Below are 18,323 nucleotides of genomic sequence, written 5' to 3'. Positions count from 1 at the left end.
CTTCCACCCTCTTATTCCCTGTTACATGCTGAATTATGCCCCCTCCATTCATATGTTGAAGTCTTAGCCTCCAGTATCTCAAAATGTGGCTATACTTAGAAATAGGGGCTTTAAAGATGTAATTAAGTTAAAATGTGGTAATTTTTTAAAATTTATTTTTATTTTTTTTTTAAATGTGGTAATTTTAAATTGTAAAATTTAGTCACAGGTACAGAGGGAAAATTACATAAAGACACAGGGAGAATATGGCCAACAAGAGAGGCTTGAAGCAGATCCTTCCCTCATGGTCCTCAGAAGGCAATGCTGCCAACACCTTGATATCAGACTTCCAGCCTTCGGGGCTATGAGAAAATTAAATTTCTGTGTGTAACCCATCCAGTCTGTAGTACTTTGTTAAGGCAATCTGTATATTTTGTTATATACTCCCTTAACCTTTTGATCCACAATCAGACAAAATCCCAAACATGGAAAATTCTAATTCTCCCAGGTCAGCGAATGCTACAGAACCATCCCACCCTTTGAACTGGGCAAGAGTTGTTCATGCACTGCACCTACTGCTTTACAGAACACAATCTGGCTCATTTCCTGCTATACCAAACCCCAAAGAGCAAGGATCTGTGGGGCCAAAAAGACAGGTTCATTTTGAATCTGTCTTCAATTTTAGACAATGCATTTGAGTACTTGGTCTTTGAAATCTGTTCACACAGCTCCAAGAAGGCTGAGTGGCTTTACCCAGGTCCTTCTGGTGAGGGCCAACAGTGCTTCCAGTATCTAAATACTTCGACCCAACAGTAGTAAAAAAGCTCGTAGGCCCAAGAGGTGACAAAGCAGTGGACAAATACAGGGTAGCATGTTAAATTTGAATTTCAAACAGATAAATAAATTTTAATATGAGCAGGTTCTGAATATTGCATGGTACATATTTACACTAAAAAAGTATTATTTATATAAAATCCATATTTAACAAAACAGCCTTTTTTTTTTAAACAATATAGGAACCCTAGGTGGGGTCATAGTTGGACATTTGAGCTGGTGTCCATATACACAAGCACAATGGTATCAAACTGAATGGGAGAACATGATACAGGGAAGGCAGGATACAGGCACCAACCAATTTTTCTTGAACCATCCCCATTCTGTCTAATACAGGAATTCTAAATTCAACCTGGCTTTCCAGGTCATTTTCAAAATAGTACAATAAAATATATTTTATTTTTACATTTTTGTTAACTCTATTCATGTTTCAATATTCATACATATGATGTATGGGTCTCCATTTTCACTCTTGCCCCCGCTGTAAAACGTCAAGAGGTTAACAGTGGGTTGCAGAAAATTACCTTAAGAGGTCAATGGTATCATCAACCACATTTAAAAGATAAGGAAACTAAGGCTTATAGAAGTTAAATACAATTTGCCCAAAGTCATCCAGCTAGTGGAATCATTTTCAATGTTAGATCTCTCTGACTATAAAGCAAATATTCTTTTTTATTTTTTATTCTTTTTTATTTTTTATTTTATTTTTGCAAATATTCTTTTTTAAAATTACACGTACCGAATGGTGGGTGACTATAGTGAATACTGTATTGCATCTTTGAAAGTTGCCGAGAGCAGCTCTTAGAGCAAATATTCTTTGCCGCCAACAATGATTTACTATGTATGTTGATACATTCTTTAATCCCATCAGGTAACAAGCATTCATAAAGCTGGTGCATTTCATAGGAATATCAAAAATAGGTATAATGAAATCACAATTGTTCAGGCTTTGATCCCGAATTTTATGGGTCTAGATGCTCAATTCTTTAATGTGCCCGCATTTGGTAACACTGTGGGTGCATATAATTATATGGTTCAAAACACTGATCTACGGGGTCCCCGGGTGGCTCAGCGGTTTGGCGCCTGCCTTTGGCCCAGGGCGCGATCCTGGAGGCCCGGAATCGAATCCCGCGTCGGGCTCCCGGTGCATGGAGCCTGCTTCACTCTCTGCCTCTCTCTCTCTCTCTCTCTCTCTCTCTGACTATCATAAATAAATAAGTAAATAAATAAATAAATAAATAAATAAACAAACAAAAAAAACAAAACACTGATCTACATGATAGAATGCGAATTTAAGTTTACAGTGACCAGTATTTGTGGTAGAACAACGATTTGTAGACATTTCTCTTTAAAGGAAACGCCAACCAGAGACTCGAATTAAAACAGGGAATCTTGTTTAGCCTAATGCTAGAACAAAAAGGGTAAATGTTCTTAGGGAAGTATTTCCGTCAAGACAGGTGAACTGTCATAGTGCACTGTAAGAACAATCCAGGCAACAGTAGGGAGGCAGTTCATAACGCTCTGAAGCTCAACATTTTACATCTACCTATTTAAGATCCGCAGGCCCCAGTTTCCTAATTACGTAAAAAAAATAAAAAAAGGGATCCCTGGGTGGCGCAGCGGTTTGGCGCCTGCCTTTGGCCCAGGGCGTGATCCTGGAGTCCCGGAATCGAATCTAACATCGGGCTCCCGGTGCATGGAGCCTGCTTCTCCCTCTGCCTGTGTCTCTGCCTCTCTCTCTCTCTCTCTGTGTGACTATCATAAATAAATAAAAAATTAAAAAAAATAAAAATTAAAAAATTAAAAACAATAAAAAAATAAAAGGCTTCTGGTAAGGGGTTGAGATTCTTCCCGTAAAGCATCTAGCACAATGTTACCGTCACACTTCTATACATCATACAGAATATTATGCTACAGTGTATCAAATGTCATACCACTTGTTATTGTTCTGTTGCATTACCGTTCCGCGTTACCACTCTCTCGCGAACCTGGAGAAACAGGCCCTAAGCGCGCTTCCCGGGCGTAGAGGCGGGGACGAGTAACCATGGCAACAGCGCGCGCCGAGGCATCTTCCGCTCGCGCGTCGCTGGGGAAGAGAGAGAGAAGAAAAAAAAAAAAAAAAAAAAAAGGCTAGGCTGCGTGTTGCGTCATCACCGCGCGCTCGCCTGTGCTCTCCGTGGTGTTTTGGAAGGTCCCGGCCCGGCTACCGTCGCCCCTCGCCGGGAATTATCTTCCTTATTTATTTTTTGTTTCAACCTTTGTTACATCGCGTCGAGCCTGCAGGACTGTAAGTACCGAGGAAAGAAAGAGGGCGAGCGAGGCCGCTTGCAGAGAGATGCCGCAGCACACTCCCCACCTCCCAGCCCTCCCTCCCCATGGTTTCTCGATCCTATCAGCTTCCTCTCAGCTGGGATCGCGCCGCGTCAACTTCCGGGCGGGTGCCCGCCAGCTCGGCCTCCGCCGCTCCCCTCCTTTGGCCCCTTTGTGTCCCCGCAGTACCGAGGCGCGGGCCCTGGCACGTCCTTCGGCGAGGCGGGGAGCTCCGTAGCGCGGGGCGCCTCTCGCTGTGGGCGGGCGCGCGGCCCGCAGGGGGGTTGGAGTGGGGAGCGTGCCCGCGCGTGCTGGGGTAAGAGGAGGTTGCGCGAGGGTCAGCGTGTGGTTCGCGGAAGGCGGGGCGGGGCGGGGAGCGGGGAGACCGAGGGCAGCAGAAAGAGCAATGGGAATTTTTAAAAAGATCTCCCCGTCCACCTTCCCCTTCCGATTATTACTGTGGCCTAACAGCGAGGCGCAGCCATAATAGCCATTCTGTGCCCCTGGCATGTTTGCGTGCTCTTGATTGCCTTGGGAATGACCTGCCAAGGCTTTGTGTTTTATGTTGTCTTCTTGGCCTCTCTTTATGTGTTTTATTTATCTTTCCCGCAGATAGGTCATTTAAAGCTCCTCATTCCACAGGGTGGTGGTTTCTACCAATATGAATCTTTTCAACTTGGACCGTTTTCGCTTTGAGAAAAGGAGTAAGATTGAGGAAGTGCCTGAAGCAGCCCCTCAACCCTCCCAGCCTGGCCCTTCTTCACCAATCTCTCTTAGTGCCGAAGAGGAGAATGCTGAAGTTAGCAGGGCAGGCACACCTGATTCAGATATTACTGAAAAAACAGGTGAGTTACAATGTTGCAAATTGATGTAACACCAAGAGGTATTCTTTTTTTTTTTTTTTTTAAAAGATGAAAGGCAGAAGAGATTCTCGTATTCTTGATATCATTTTGATACAGTGTCTTCCACCTTACCTTTTAAAATATTATTTTGTGGCTGCCGTAGGCACCATGTACCATCAACTGAGCATCTATAGCTCCTTCAGTTTTTTTTTTTTTTTTAAGATTTATTTATTTATTTATTCATGATAGACACACACACACACACAGAGGCAGAGACACAGGCAGAGGGAGAAGCAGGCTCCATGCACCGGGAGCCCGACGCAGGACTCGATCCAGGGTCTCCAGGATCAGGTCCTGGGCCTAAGGCAGGCGCTAAACCGCTGAGCCTGAACCACCCAGGGATCCCCAGCTTCTCCAGTTTTAAATGAGTCCTTGGGATATGACCCAGTGATGGAAGGTGATACCTGAATTTAGGTCATCCTTAGGTTAGAATAGTTGCAACTGAAAAACTGGATGTTTCAGTCCAATGATGTAGACTTTGAGTCTATTATTTGGCCAGGTGTTTACATTCATTGCAGTATTTTTCCAAAAAAAATATTACTGACTTAATATGAACCAGACTTTACTTAAGGTGCCTAAAGACAACCTCTGAACAAATGAAGAGCAGATCACATTCAGATTTTGCTAGCACTTGACTTCCTGGAGACCGGTGTGCAAATGAACGAATAATTGGTATTCTTCAAGGTTGAATGAACCATTTTTACCTCTTCATCAGATGGTCACAGACAGTGAGATTTGAGAGGAAGCCAAAAATTAGCATTTCCATTTTAGTCTATGTTCTTTGAACAGTTAACAGGATATATTTGAACTCTTCTTATGTTTTAGGCACTGTTTTGAGTGCTTCACGTTCTCTCATTTAATTTGCACAGCAGTCCTGTAAGTTATCATCCACATTTTGCAGAATGAGACCCAGAGAGGTTAAGTTGTGAGGAATCTGATAGAACTGGAACTCAAATCCAACCAGTCTAGTTCCTGAGTATAAACTTTTAATTGTTTGTATTATGCAGTTTCTAATAAAGGGTGGGAGGAATATTACAAGTTTTATTTTAATGTTTATTTTAGTGGTACCTTTTTTCTTTTTTCAAAACTCAGTTTATCCCAAGCAGCTTTTATATCGATGTGGCCCTGACAAGATTGGTAATACATATGTCATTATCGTTGGCATCTTATTAGCTAGTCTTCTATTTAACTGAAACGGCAGTAGTGATGGCAGACTCCCTACATGCTATCATTTGAATAACATTTAAAAAATCATTGGCAGTAATTGGAACATGGGGGACTGATTTGATAGGTTGAATTATGTGGTAATGAGGAGTCATAATTTTGAAAGGCTTTGTATGAAAGGTGCTGAACCTGTCCAGATTCTGTGGGGAAACCACTGAAGCTTAGGACTGATGGCTCTTTGTTCATTCTTTTGATAGGTGATTACTTTGCATAACATGCTGTGGTTAATGTGCAGACATCCAGGTACTTTAATATTTTAACAATAAATATAAGAATCTGTTTCTTATGTAGTTAAAGAGGGCTGGGAAGGCCAATGTGTAGGCATGGGATTTTAAGTCCATAGGAGTCTGCTGCATCATTTTAGTTAAATGGAACATTGGACACATTACTTAAAATCTGAGATTAATATTTTTTTCAGATGTAGAATAAAAAGCACTTTGTAAACTGTAACTCAGTGGAATATTTGTCAATTTTAGTAATGTGAAATTCTTTTTTTTTTTTTAAGATTTTATTTATTCATGAAAGACAGAGAGAGAGAGAGAGAGGCAGAGACACAGGCAGAGGGAGAAGCAGGCTCCATTCAGGGAGCCTGACATGGGACTCAATCCTGGGACTCCAGGATCACGCCCTGGGCCCAAGGCAGGCGCTAAACTGCTGAGCCACCCAGGGAGTCTCAGTAATGTGAAATTCTTAATTGTCTCTTCCAATCAGAAGATCCTGCTGTACCTTTTTTTTTTTTTTCTATTTAAGGAGATTTTATTCATCTTTACTGGGATTTTTTTCCCTTTTATGTAAATTTCTCTTATAAACTGAGATTGTCTTTAGGAATCACATGGTTAGTCTTAATAACATTGGGAAATATGACTGCAAGTGGTGAGAATTCATCCTACTAGGAATAGAGAGCTATGCTCTACGAAAAGATGATTGTAGACGGTACTGTGAATTTGGGAGAATCTTGAAAACAAAGACTAGGTTTTGATTTTACATTTAGTTACTGGAGATCCATTAAAGCCTTCTCAGAAGGGTAAAATGATGAAACAGCTTTGTTAAAAAAAAAAAAAAAACTCGGTCTAGCAGTCTTCAGTACTGTACTTTGTTAGAGGGTAAGTTTTGAAGGGAGAGAATTCACTTAGGAAGTAGAAATGATGGTAGAGGTGGAGAAAAAGATGAGAAATTTCAAAGAAAGGGCAGAGTTTTACAATGAAATGTGGGAGGAATGAGAGAAATAAGAATTTTAATTTAGGTAATTGAAAAAAGTGGTAGTTTTGTACATCAGAATAGGTATAAAGTACCCATCCTAACCTGTTGGGCATGCCTTTAAAAATTCAAATAAGAATTAAATGACCTGTCTCCAATTTAGCATGTTAGAGAGGACCTAAGGCAACTTAACATAGGGATGGGGAATTCTGAATTGAGTGTTAGAGCTTGGGCCTGTATACAGGGCATGAAACTGATGCTGGTTCAGGATCCTGACTAGATACGGAGATTAGGGAATCATTGGTGGGATATGATTTTGACCTTACTTCCCTTATTATCATATGCCAACTTCTGCCATTGTGTAATAATGCTCTAACACTCAATAGAGTGTTAGGGTCTAAATCAGGTCTAAATCACCTATTTCTTAAATAGGATGGAAATTGTAAAAATTACTTGTAATGACTCTTTTAGCTTAACCCTTTTCATTTTACCAATATGAATTAAGATTTTATTTACTGCTACTCTCTCAATTACTGTGCCACAACCACACTTTTTCTTAAATATGCCAAGCACAGTGCAATCTTTCCCTTTTCTTCTTCTGCCTCCAAGACCCTTCCTGCTGATATGTGCATATGACTCTTACCTTAGTGAAATATTTACTATCTTTAGAGGGCCTTCTCCTGATCACACTCTCTGGAATAGCAACACCCCCCCCCCCCCCCCCGCCAGCTTTACTTTTCTGTATTTTTCTATATAGTTTATTAGTATTTAACGTATTGTTATATATATTTGTGTCTGCCTTATTAGAATGTAAGACCCTCATGAACAGAGACTTTTTTCCTATTCACCATTGCTCAAAGCAGTGACTGGCATGTAGTAGGCTCTTAGTAAAAATGTGTTGAAGGAGTATTGGGTGATAAGTGGGCGATACTAGAACTTTGTACAGATTTTTAAAAATATCTTTCCTCTTTAGGATCTTGAAACCATCTCACAGCCGTCAGGCATTCTTCAGCCATGGTTGCTTGAAACTACTTTTGGTCTAGGATGAACTTCCTTAATCCAGCCTTTAGATGTGAGGGCATAATTTAAATTATGGGCTTAAAAAAAAAAATAAATAAATAAATAAAAAATAAAAAAAAAATAAATTATGGACTTATTTTGCCCTGGTGGTGTCCAAAGTTATTAATGCTTATTGCTTGCTTACAAGGATTTTTTTTTTTTTTTTTTTTTTTTTTACTTTTTTGAAAGCATAGCAGGTTTCAAAGGAATAAAATAGCAGATGAGGGGATCCCTGGGTGGCGCAGCGGTTTGGCGCCTGCCTTTGGCCCAGGGCGCGATCCTGGAGACCCGGGATCGAATCCCACGTCGGGCTCACGGTACATGGAGCCTGCTTCTCCCTCTGCCTGTGTCTCTGCCCCTCTCTCTCTCTCTCTCTCTGTATGTGACTATCATAAATAAATAAAAATTAAAAAAAAAATAGATGAATGAGAGAAGACAGAGCTTATTTGCTTTATGCATAAAGGATAAAAAGAGCAAAGCTTGATTCTCAAGGAACACCAGGAAGAAGGGACATGTAAATATATATAGTTAAAATAGTACAATGTAATAATTCATGGGGGAAAATATTAAGCAGTGTAGAATCACAGTCCAATTTAGAAATGATTATTCTTCCTGGAAAGGATCAGGAAAAGTCACAAGGAGATGACTTTGAGTGGACCCTAAGCAACCAATGCTTACTTGGTGAACAAGAGATGAAATATAATTGCCTTAAAGGAGAGGTATGTCTGTGGGAAGGGGAGGTTATCTGTGAAAGAGGACTGCTCTAAAGCAGTCTAGATGAAACTGAGAAGATAGAAATGTAAACTGCTGGGCTGTGATGGACCTTTATATGCTATGCCAGGAAGGATGGCCTTTTGGGGGGCACAAACTAGAGAAAATTTTAGCATGGGAAGACCGTTGATGAATTTGTTGAATTAGTTGAAGCCTAAATATAGGAAAATCATAGTAGAATAAAGGAAGGCGTTTTAGTGAAGTTTTATATTTCAGTATTTTATGGTATTTGGTGATCAGTTAGTGGAGGGTTTAAAGATAACTCAGATGTTTATTGCTTAGACAGCTGGGTGGCACTGTCAACTGAAGTACATTTTGGAGAAAGATGCTTAAATGTGTTGAGTTCAGTTCTGTTTCAGAAATGAGGTCTAGTAGAGGATTGAACATTAGGTTTGTAGCTGAGATGGTTGGAACCTGAGAAATCAACTTTGTGGGGGTTATCACCGTGGCAGTTAACAAATATTCCCAAGAAAGACATAGTAAAAAAAATAAAAATAAAAAAAAAATCAATGTTTGGTGATAGACAAATGAAAGCAAACCAGTAAAGATAATAAAGGATAACTTGAATAGTCATAGGAAACGATAGCATCCTGAAAGCTAAAGAAAGACAGTTCCAGTTTTATCGATAGGGAACAGTATCAAATACTATAGAGAAGTCTTACCGGATGACTTTCCTTTGAAATTACACGTTATTGTTGACCTTTAACAGTTTCCGTAGAAAGATAAGGAAGTGAAGACTAGTTTTTCAAGAAGGGAAAGAGAGAAACAGCTTGACAGTAAAGCAGCGTCAAAAGATGATGTTTCAGGCTTATTGAAAAGTGAGCATATTTGTTTTCCAAAGGGGAAAAGCTAGTGGAAAGGGAAAGGATGAAGGGAGGGGAGGTATCGGAAGACAGGCATTTAGGGCAGTGAGAACAGGAGCAAGCTGGACTATTGATTGTTGCAAAGGAATAGAGACATGTTTTACCTGGGGAGAAAAAGTGATAAAATAAAAATGATCAATCAGTTTATTTTGAGGTTGGAATGGAGGAAAGTAATGCTTGATTAATTTCTTTCCTGAATGAAATAGATTCAGTTTCGGGGCACCTGGTTGGCTTGGATGGGGTGTCTGCCTTCGGCTCAGGTGGTGGTCCCAGGGTCCTAGGATCGAGTTCCGCATCAGAGTCTCCCTCTCCTTATGTCTCTGCCTCTCTCTCTCTGTGTCTCTCATGAATAAGTAAATAAAATCCTTAAATAAATAAATAGATTCAGTCTTCTAAAATGATTGCCGTTTCAGTGTGGTGGTCATATTGAGAGTAACAGTTATTAATAAGTTAGAATAAATTTTAAAATTATTCCAGTTAATCAAAAAGATTTCCAGAGAGCACTGCTCTGTTATACAGGTTGTATGATCTTGAGTAAGACATCAGCATTTTTGGACTGGACTTTCTTTGCCTAGCTGTTCTCTGAAGTCCCTGCAAGCAGAAAAAGGTAAACATCAAAGGTATGATCCTTTGAATAATGGAGCAGAATGTATCATTTTAGCATCATGATTCTGTAACCATTGGGTGATATCCAGGTTTTTTTAAAGATGTGTGTGGCCCATTGGGAATCATAACTTTATCTTCAGATAGTTATTTTGGTTTCTTAATGTCTGCATGTGTTAGTTAACATGCAGTACTTGGTAGAAGGCTAAGTGCTGAATTATTATAATAGAAGACAGTACAATGTGTACTCATACTTAAGTAAAAATCTTAAGTACATTTTAAGTGTATACTTTCATCGGTGTTTCCTTTCTCTGCCTTTTTATTCTTCATGCTTAGCTATTTTTTTTTCTCAAAATGTATATTAAAAAAAAGATGCAATATTGTCTATAATCTTTTACTTTTGGTGTTTGTTTTCACATTTTTTTTTCCTGCCTGTATATATTCCAGGTTTTTTTTTTTTTAATTTACATTATATTTATGCTATACCTTAATTTTTTTAAATGACTACAATGTCTTTTATATATATTATAATTCATGTAATTTCCTATTAGTGGACATTGGTTGGGTTTTTTCTTCTTTTTTTTAAAATTTTTATTTATTTATGATAGTCACACACACACACAGAGAGAGAGAGAAAGGCAGAGACGCAGGCAGAGGGAGAAGCAGGCTCCATGCACTGGGAGCCTGACATGGGATTCGATCCCGGGTCTCCAGGATCGCGCCCTGGGCCAAAGGCAGGCGCCAAACCGCTGCGCCACCCAGGGATCACTTTTTTTTTTTTTTTTTTTGCTATCAAAAGAAGGCTGTAGTGACTATCCTTTTACACGGATATCTTAGCTTGTGTACAATCCAAAGAAAAATTCTTGGAAATGGAATTGTCAGTTTAGAGTGAATATTAGTAATATTTTAGTAATTGCTAAGTTACCATACACAGAAGTTTTACCACTTTGCACCAGACTACAGCTTGGTTTTTAGATGTCTGCTTTTTCATACTAGCCCAAAATACTGCACACCTTTTTTATCTTTACCAGGGAATTAAATTGTTTTACTTTTATTCTTTACTTTGGAGGTTAAGTGTTATTGTCATAAATATATTAGCCTTCTGGACTTTTTCTGTGTTCTTGGTTTTTCTCTTTTTCTGATAAATGATTTGTAAGTTTTTTATTTTTTTGATTCCTTGCTTGATGCTTGCCATAGAGAAATTTTACATTTTAATGCGGTCAATTTGTTTGGCTTCTAGGGGTTAGGTCCTGATCAGACAGCTATTCCTTACTATCACATTATAAATATTTTCATTAGTATTTTATTCTAGCACATCTGTGTTAATTTTATTTTTAATTGTAAAATATACATAAAATTTACCATCTTAATTATTAAGTATACAGATCATAGGAGTGTTAGAATAATTCACATTATTGTTCAGTTAATCTTCAGAACTTTTCATCTTGTAGAAATGAAACTGTGTGCCCATTAAACACTTAACTCCTATCTCTAGCCTATGGCAACCACCATTGTACTTTCTGTCTAAATTTGACTACTCTAGGTACATCATACCCAGAAGTGGAATCATACAGGATTTGTCTTTTTGTGACTGGCTTATTTCCCTTTGCATTAAGTCTTTAAGGTTCATTCATGTTGTAGCATGTATCAGAATTTTCTTTTTAAGTCTGAAAAGCATTTTATGTACATAGTGCATTTTGTTTATCCATCTGTGGATGGATACTTGGGTTGCTTCTACCTTTTGGTTATTGTGACTGTTGTTGCTATGAAATACACAAATATCTCTTTGGGACACTGCTGTCACTTCTTTAGGTTATTTACTTGGAAATGGAGTTGATAGATGATATAAGAAACCATCACATGTTTTCCATTAATACGTACACCATTTTACTTTCCCACCAGCAGTACACAAGAGTTCCGGTTTCTCCACATTCTTGCTAACACTTGTTACTTTCTTTTTTGGTTTTTTGTTTTGTTTTGATAGCCAAACTAATGGATATGAGTCAGGTTTTGTGTTTTTATTTTTTTATTTTTTATTTTTATATTTTGTAAATAATTTATTTATTTATTCATGAGAGATACTGTAGAGAGAGAGAGAGGCAGAAGAAGCAGCATGCTCCATGCAGGGAGCTCGACGTGGGACTTGATCCCGGGTCTCTAGGATCAGGCCCTGGGCCGAAGGCGGCACTAAACCGCTGAGCCACCCGGGCTGCCCGATTTTTATTTTAATGTTAAATCTTACCTAGACTTTGTAAGGACTAAAGAAAGGATGATACAGTTTTCTCCTTTGCTCGTTGTTGCTTACTAGTCATTTGTTTCAGAATAGTTTTTTGATAAACCTTTTTTCTTCTATATGAATTATCAGTATAAATTCTCATGTATATTTGCATCTAATGGGTCATTAATCTATTTCTCTAGTTTTATATTTGTTTACCCCATTATTTTAATTTTTGTAATGTTAAGGTGTATATATGATGGGTCTTAGGTTTTGAAGTGTTATTGTTTTTTTTTCCTCTTTACCTGAAAGTTCAAAGAAGTGGTTTCTATAGCTTTTTTTTCTTTCCTTTTTTAAATTTCCAAGTGGCTAAAATTTTGCTTCAGTGTTCTTATAATATTTACTTCTAATTATTGTTTTATGACTAGAGAATATAGTCTACAGTGTTTCTCCTGTGGCTGATTTACTGAAATTTTCTTTTCTTTTTTTTTTTTTTTTTTTTTTAATATTTTATTTATTTATTCATGAGAGACACAGAGAGAGGCAAAGACAGAGGCAGAGGGAGAAGCAGTCTCCATGCAGGAAGCCCGATGTAGGATTCCATCCCGGGGACTTGGGGATCACGCCCTGGGCCAAAGGCAGACGCTCAACCACCCAGGCGTCCCTGAAATTTTCTTTGTGGCCTAATTTACCATTAATTTCTGTAAAAATTCTAAGACTGCTTGGAAAGATAACATGTATAGCTTTAATTATATACAAAATAGCAGATGTATTTTATTTGTATAATTTTTTCAGACTGAATCACTTGTGTCATAAACTCAGTTTCTTGGATTCTAATTGTATGCAACTGTTATTTTAATAGAATAGGTTGAATAGAAAATTATCAAAGTATTATTGATAGTCTGAAACTTTTATTTCAGTTATATGTGTTTAATAATATGTTTATGATCATAATCTTTTTTTTTTTTTAAGATTTTATTTATTCATGAGAGACAGAGAGGCAGAGACACAGGCAGAGGGAGAAGCAGGTTCCATGCAGGGAGCCCAACGTGGGACTTGATCCTGGGACTCCAGGATCATGCCCTGGGCCGAAGGCAGGCGCTAAACCGCTGAGCCACTCAGGCATCCATCCCTATGATCGTAATCTAAAATGTGTTTTTTACAGTGGGTCCCAATAAAAAATGTTTGGAAAGCACTACTCTATATCTTAATTATTTTGTGCCGTCTCTTAAGAGCTTGGAGAAGAGAGTTAAAGCCTCATATTTGTCTCCTCAGTTTCTATCATGTCTTTGCAGTATTTGTCTCTCATCTTTAGTATGCAGTTAAGATACATATTTTTGTTGTAGATCTAGATTGTTATTAAAAAGTATCTCAAGTTTAACACTTTTAGTTTGTCCAGTAACAGTAGCATGGCTGTGTTTTTCTTTACATACCCCCCCCTTTTTTTTTTAGCTTAAACCTAAGATGTCTCTTCTTTCTCATTTCATCTTTGAGTGATGTTTGAAACTACTCTTTAATCTTGTATTCAGTGTATTCTTGTCTTTTAGATCTTTCATCAGAGAAAGAGTTTGATTTATCTTTTAGAAGATACTAAAGGTATTTTTGTTTCTACTGTGACATTCAAATTAAGATTGCCCAGATTTTACTATCTATTATTTTGGTTACCTTTTAATTTTGATTTTTTTTAAAGATTTTAAAAATTTATTTATTTATTTGTTTGTTTATTTGAGACACACAGAGAGAGAGAGAGAGGCAGAGACATAGGCAGCAGGAGAGGCAGGCTTCAGCGGGAGAGGCAGACTCCCTGTGGGGAAGCCTTTTGCGGGACTGGATCCTGGAACTTCGGGATCACGACCTGAGCCATCCAGGTGCCCCTATTTTGGGTTGGGTTACTTAGTATTCAAAGGAATTGCCTTGAAAGTTAGTTCCCATGTTAGAAAATTGAGCCATGTAGAGCAACACAACTAGAATATCAGAAATGGCACAGTTTTGTAAGTCTTCAGGCCAGATATAAAGGTTTATCTGTTTTCATTCTACTTTGGGACATAACTTTATGGGTTATCAAGTTAATTTAGAATACTTTAGTGTGAACTATTAATCTCCTAGCAGTGATTTTTTTTTTGTTTTTGAGTGGCCCTTGATTTTGGACCCTTTGGAAAGGTGAAACCAGTATCAGACTTAAATGCTTCTTTTATTTTATGGTAGACTTAGATATGAGAATGGGTACAAGCGTACTGGAAAAATTTGGAATAAGATTGTCTTCTCTTGTGCATATCATTAATGGGGAATATTTAGTTTGGAAAAACTCCCTGGAACCTTGGAGTCTACTTGCATATGCTAATGATGTAGGTTCCCATTACCTTTTGGTAATGAGAAAATACTCCTCCTCTGTCTCTAAAATATGATAGGTTTATTTGTGGGTTTTGTATGAAAGGATAAGCTGTTTTCCCCCCATGTCCCTGTAGCATTTTGTTTATTCCTTTCTCATGGCACAAATCATATTTCATAACAGTTACTTGTGTACATGTCTGTTAGTTCTTAATATTTGTTTCTTTAGGGCAAATTGAACTTTTTTTTTCTTTAATATTCCCTACCTACTGGTTCAGTACCTTAAACACAGAAGGCAGTCAGCAAATATCAGAATTAAAAGCCTTCATAATTGAGCATTTCACCATTCTTTAATTTGTTATTTTTCTGTTTGCTCCCTCTTTTGTGCTGCTGCTTAAAAGTGTTTGTTTGCTTTGGGACAAAAACCACCACTGCATCATTTTGGCCATTGCCTTTTAGCTGTTTTTGCTGTTGCTCACTTCTGGAAATAGTCTAAACAAATCTAAGTATTAAGCACTATTCTAAATCTAAATCTAAATTATTGACTGTATTGGAGAGTTGATATATATACAAAGATTTTATTCATTTATTCATGACAGACAGAGAGAGAGAGAGACAGAGACACAGAGGGGGAAGCAGGCTCCATGCAGGGAGCCCGATGTGGGACTCGATCCCAGTTCCCCAGGATCATACCCCAGGCTGAAGGCAGTGCCAAACCGCTAGGCCACTGAGGCTGCCCGGAAAGTTAATTTTTTTATTTAAACAAGCTCTTACTGTGTCACATCAGTTTTCAAAGTGTGGTATGTGAACCTATAGGATCCCTAAGGGCAAACTACTTTCATAATAGTACTAATATATGGGGTGCCTGGGTGGCTCAGCAGTTGAGCGTCTGCCTTCAGCTCAGAGCGTGATCCAGTGATCCTGGGTCCGGAATCAAGTCCCACCCTCATCGGGCTCCCTGTGAGGAGCCTGCTTCTCCCTCTGCCTCTCTCTCTGCCTCTCTCTCTCTCTCTCATGAATAAATAAATAAAATCTTTAAAAAAAATAAAAATAATACTAAGATATTACTTGCCTTTTTACTATGTTGTTGGCATAAAAGCAATGGTAGGTAAAACTACTGGTGCCTTAGCATGAATCAGTGCCAAGACTTCAAACTGTTGTAGTAGTTATTGTATTCCTAAGATTTTTTAAATGTCATTTTCACTTAAGAATGTTTTTTGATAAAGCAGTAAAAAAAAAAAATCTTTATTTTGGTAAATCTCAACTAAGCAGTAGGTTGCTTTTTAATACTTTATGAAACAAAATGTGAACCAGCCTTTGCTGCATACTGAAGTTTGTACGTACAGTGGTCATCTCAAGGGAAAGCACTTGAACAATTGCTTTCAGTTCTGATTTGAACTTGCCAGTTTTTTCACTAAACACCATTTTTACTTAAAAGAATGACAACCTGTAGTTAAGCAGAGACTTAGGTATTTAGCAGACATTTTCTCAAAAATGGACAATGAAAAAAATTAAAAAATGGACAATGATACTAAGGAAATAACTGGCAGCATATATTGCTAGAGATAAAATTCCAGTTTTCAAAGGAAAGTTTGGATTTTGAACAGGGAGTTTGACAGTCTCTAGATATTTCAGGATCAGTGGTGATATTAATAAATCTAACCTTTTGATAAAATATTATGAGATATGTCAACATTTGGAAGATCTCCATCAGTCAGCGAGTGAGCCAGTATTTTCCAAATGACCACTGCACACAGTGTTACAAAATAATGCATGGTTTAAAAGGTCCATTAAAATGCAAGGTAGACCAGTGGGTTTTTAATGTAGTAAAATGCAAAAATTTATTCATATGGTTTCAGATTCCACATTGCAACCAACTTTTATAAAAAGTGCCACCTGTCAAATTTGGGTTTTGTATCAAAGAATAATATCCATGGTATTGTAAAAAGGAACTATGAAAATGCTATTCCTTTCCTAACTGTAAGGCATAATCTTCATAAACTGAAACAGAACCAGTATATTACAAGAGATGAATTGCAGAAGCAGATAGAATCTGTCTTCTGTTAAACCAGAGATTTTTTGCAAATATAAAACAGTGCCACTCTTCTCATTAAATTGGGAGGAGGGGAATGGTATGAGAAGATACAGTTTTCATAAAAATATTTGTTATTATGTAAACAATTTAATGAAGTTTCTCAGTTTCTGCTTTCTAATATGGTAATATAAATATAACCAACATAAGCAAAAGCTCTTTAGGGTCCTCTATTTTTAAGAGTGCAAAAGGGTTCTGTGTTTGAGAAATGCTGTTGTATTGTAATCTTCCCTTATCTTCCATATTATCAAACTACTTCCTTGGTAGTCATTTACCAGTTGGGCTATGGGGATGCCACTTAGTTCAGAGCTGTATACATTTTTAAGGTAGATTTTTAGGTAGATAGATAGGTGTGTATAATGTATATTTTATACAATGTACATCATATATAATACATTTTGTACATGAAGTGTATATATAATATGTATATTATGATGGTATATATTACGTTACCAATAAAAGCTCTGAGTAATTGAGTACATGATGGAGAGTAGGTCAAACTTCTTTATTTTTTTTCCTGTCTCATTAACTAATCATGTTAAACATTAGTTTTAAAAATTGATGGCTTCATTGTATATTTTGTATTATAATCTATAAAATAAGAGGAAAAAAATTAGAGAAAATCAAAGATGAATATTTAATCAAGTTCAAGAAACTCAAGTTTTCCTAATACTTATTAACAGATTTTTTTTAGGACCCCACCCCCCAGGCATTTAGGTATTTAAGTAGCTAATTTTCAAAAGATTATCATTTGCTTTGAATAAAGAGACTTTGAAGAAAAGCAGACAATCCAAATCACTTTGTCTTAGCTCTTTGAAAATATAAGAAAGGACACTGCCTAACATGTGTAGCTGATATGCATTAGCTTTAGGTCAGATATTTGATATAGTGAACATCTAGTTTTTAATTTTATGTATGATTTGTGATGCGTTAGGAACACTGTAAAAGCAAAATACTTTATATGAGTTGGGCTGCAATCTTATTCACATAACTAACAGAATATGTGTCTTCATGTTTACGGCAGTAAATGTAGCTGTGATTTGTTCCAAATCACATTTGTTTGTGTTCCTCATCCAGGTTCTTCGCTCAACATTTATAAAATTATTCTTTGGGGGGAAAAAGTGATCTGCTTTTCAGTAGTGTTGATAGAACTTCATTATAGGAAGTAAAGAAATGTCATTTTAGTGCCCTCCAGGTAAATAGTAGTTATATAGGCCTTGGTTAATGTTATTTACAAATATGGCTCATGAGCTTCAGTATAATGATTGCTATCATTTTGTGACATATTGAGGATGGCCTAATAGTTTTTAGAGTGTAACGATTTGGCCATTTACGCATGGATTTCAGATTTGTTACTTTTCTTATATGACTTTGGACAAGTGGCTTTATCTAAACTCATTTTGTCTATAAAATGGTGATACAATGTGTACCCTCAGGATTATTGTAAGGGTTAAAAATGTGCATCACTTGATTTGATACTGACTTCGAAAATAGTTAACCGCAGTGATTGTTTTTTACATCGACACTTTTGAACTAAAGATTCATTTGGTCACTGCTTTTTAAAACACATTCACTAGACCAAGGCATTGACTATTTAATATGAATTCCTTAAGTCTGACCTTTTCCTTTTCAAATATGTAAGGAAGAATGGTGGTTTTGCTGGGAGAAGGGAGAATAATTTTGGAATTCAGCTATTGAAGAGAAGACTGGTAAAATATTTTAAAATATTTAAAATTATTCACCTGTTACTATTCACCTTTTTTGAATGAGCCAACTTTTTTTAGCTTGTGAGGACTACCATAACAAAATACCATACTGGGTGGCTTAAACAGCACTCATTTATTTTGTTACATATGTGGAGGCTGGAAACCCAGGATCAAGCGTTTTTCTTCTGAGGACTTTTTCCATGGCTTGCAGGTGGCCGCCTTTTCACTGTGTCCTCACAT

General features: G+C 37.3%; 1 protein-coding gene and 1 long non-coding RNA gene across 7 annotated transcripts in view; one reads left to right on the top strand and one right to left on the bottom strand.

The window, feature by feature from the left end:
* The window catches only part of LOC106558143, an 88,940-nt gene extending 85,514 nt beyond the window's left edge, over positions 1-3,426 (bottom strand). The window contains exon 1 of the long non-coding RNA XR_005382844.1: positions 2,748-3,426. This is a non-coding gene — a long non-coding RNA (uncharacterized LOC106558143). The remainder of the gene's footprint in view (positions 1-2,747) is intronic.
* The window catches only part of SMARCAD1 (SWI/SNF-related, matrix-associated actin-dependent regulator of chromatin, subfamily a, containing DEAD/H box 1), a 78,314-nt gene continuing 62,941 nt past the window's right edge, over positions 2,951-18,323 (top strand). For 2 of the 6 annotated variants that reach the window (XM_038582122.1, XM_038582121.1), the window contains exons 1-2: positions 3,244-3,439; positions 3,766-3,968. In XM_038582122.1, the coding sequence (XP_038438050.1) occupies positions 3,785-3,968 (184 nt within the window). In that variant the 5' untranslated portion in view covers positions 3,244-3,439; positions 3,766-3,784. Of the gene's footprint in view, positions 3,101-3,243; positions 3,440-3,735; positions 3,969-5,446; positions 5,493-18,323 lie in introns of those variants that run through there. The other 4 variants (XM_038582123.1, XM_038582125.1, XM_038582124.1 and 1 more) reach the window with 4 other exon arrangements.

The sequence above is a fragment of the Canis lupus genome, chromosome 32 (genome assembly GCF_011100685.1).
Source record: "Canis lupus familiaris isolate Mischka breed German Shepherd chromosome 32, alternate assembly UU_Cfam_GSD_1.0, whole genome shotgun sequence".
In the NCBI taxonomy this organism is placed as follows: Eukaryota; Metazoa; Chordata; class Mammalia; order Carnivora; family Canidae; genus Canis; species Canis lupus.
This window is presented reverse-complemented; position numbering and strand designations above follow the sequence as displayed.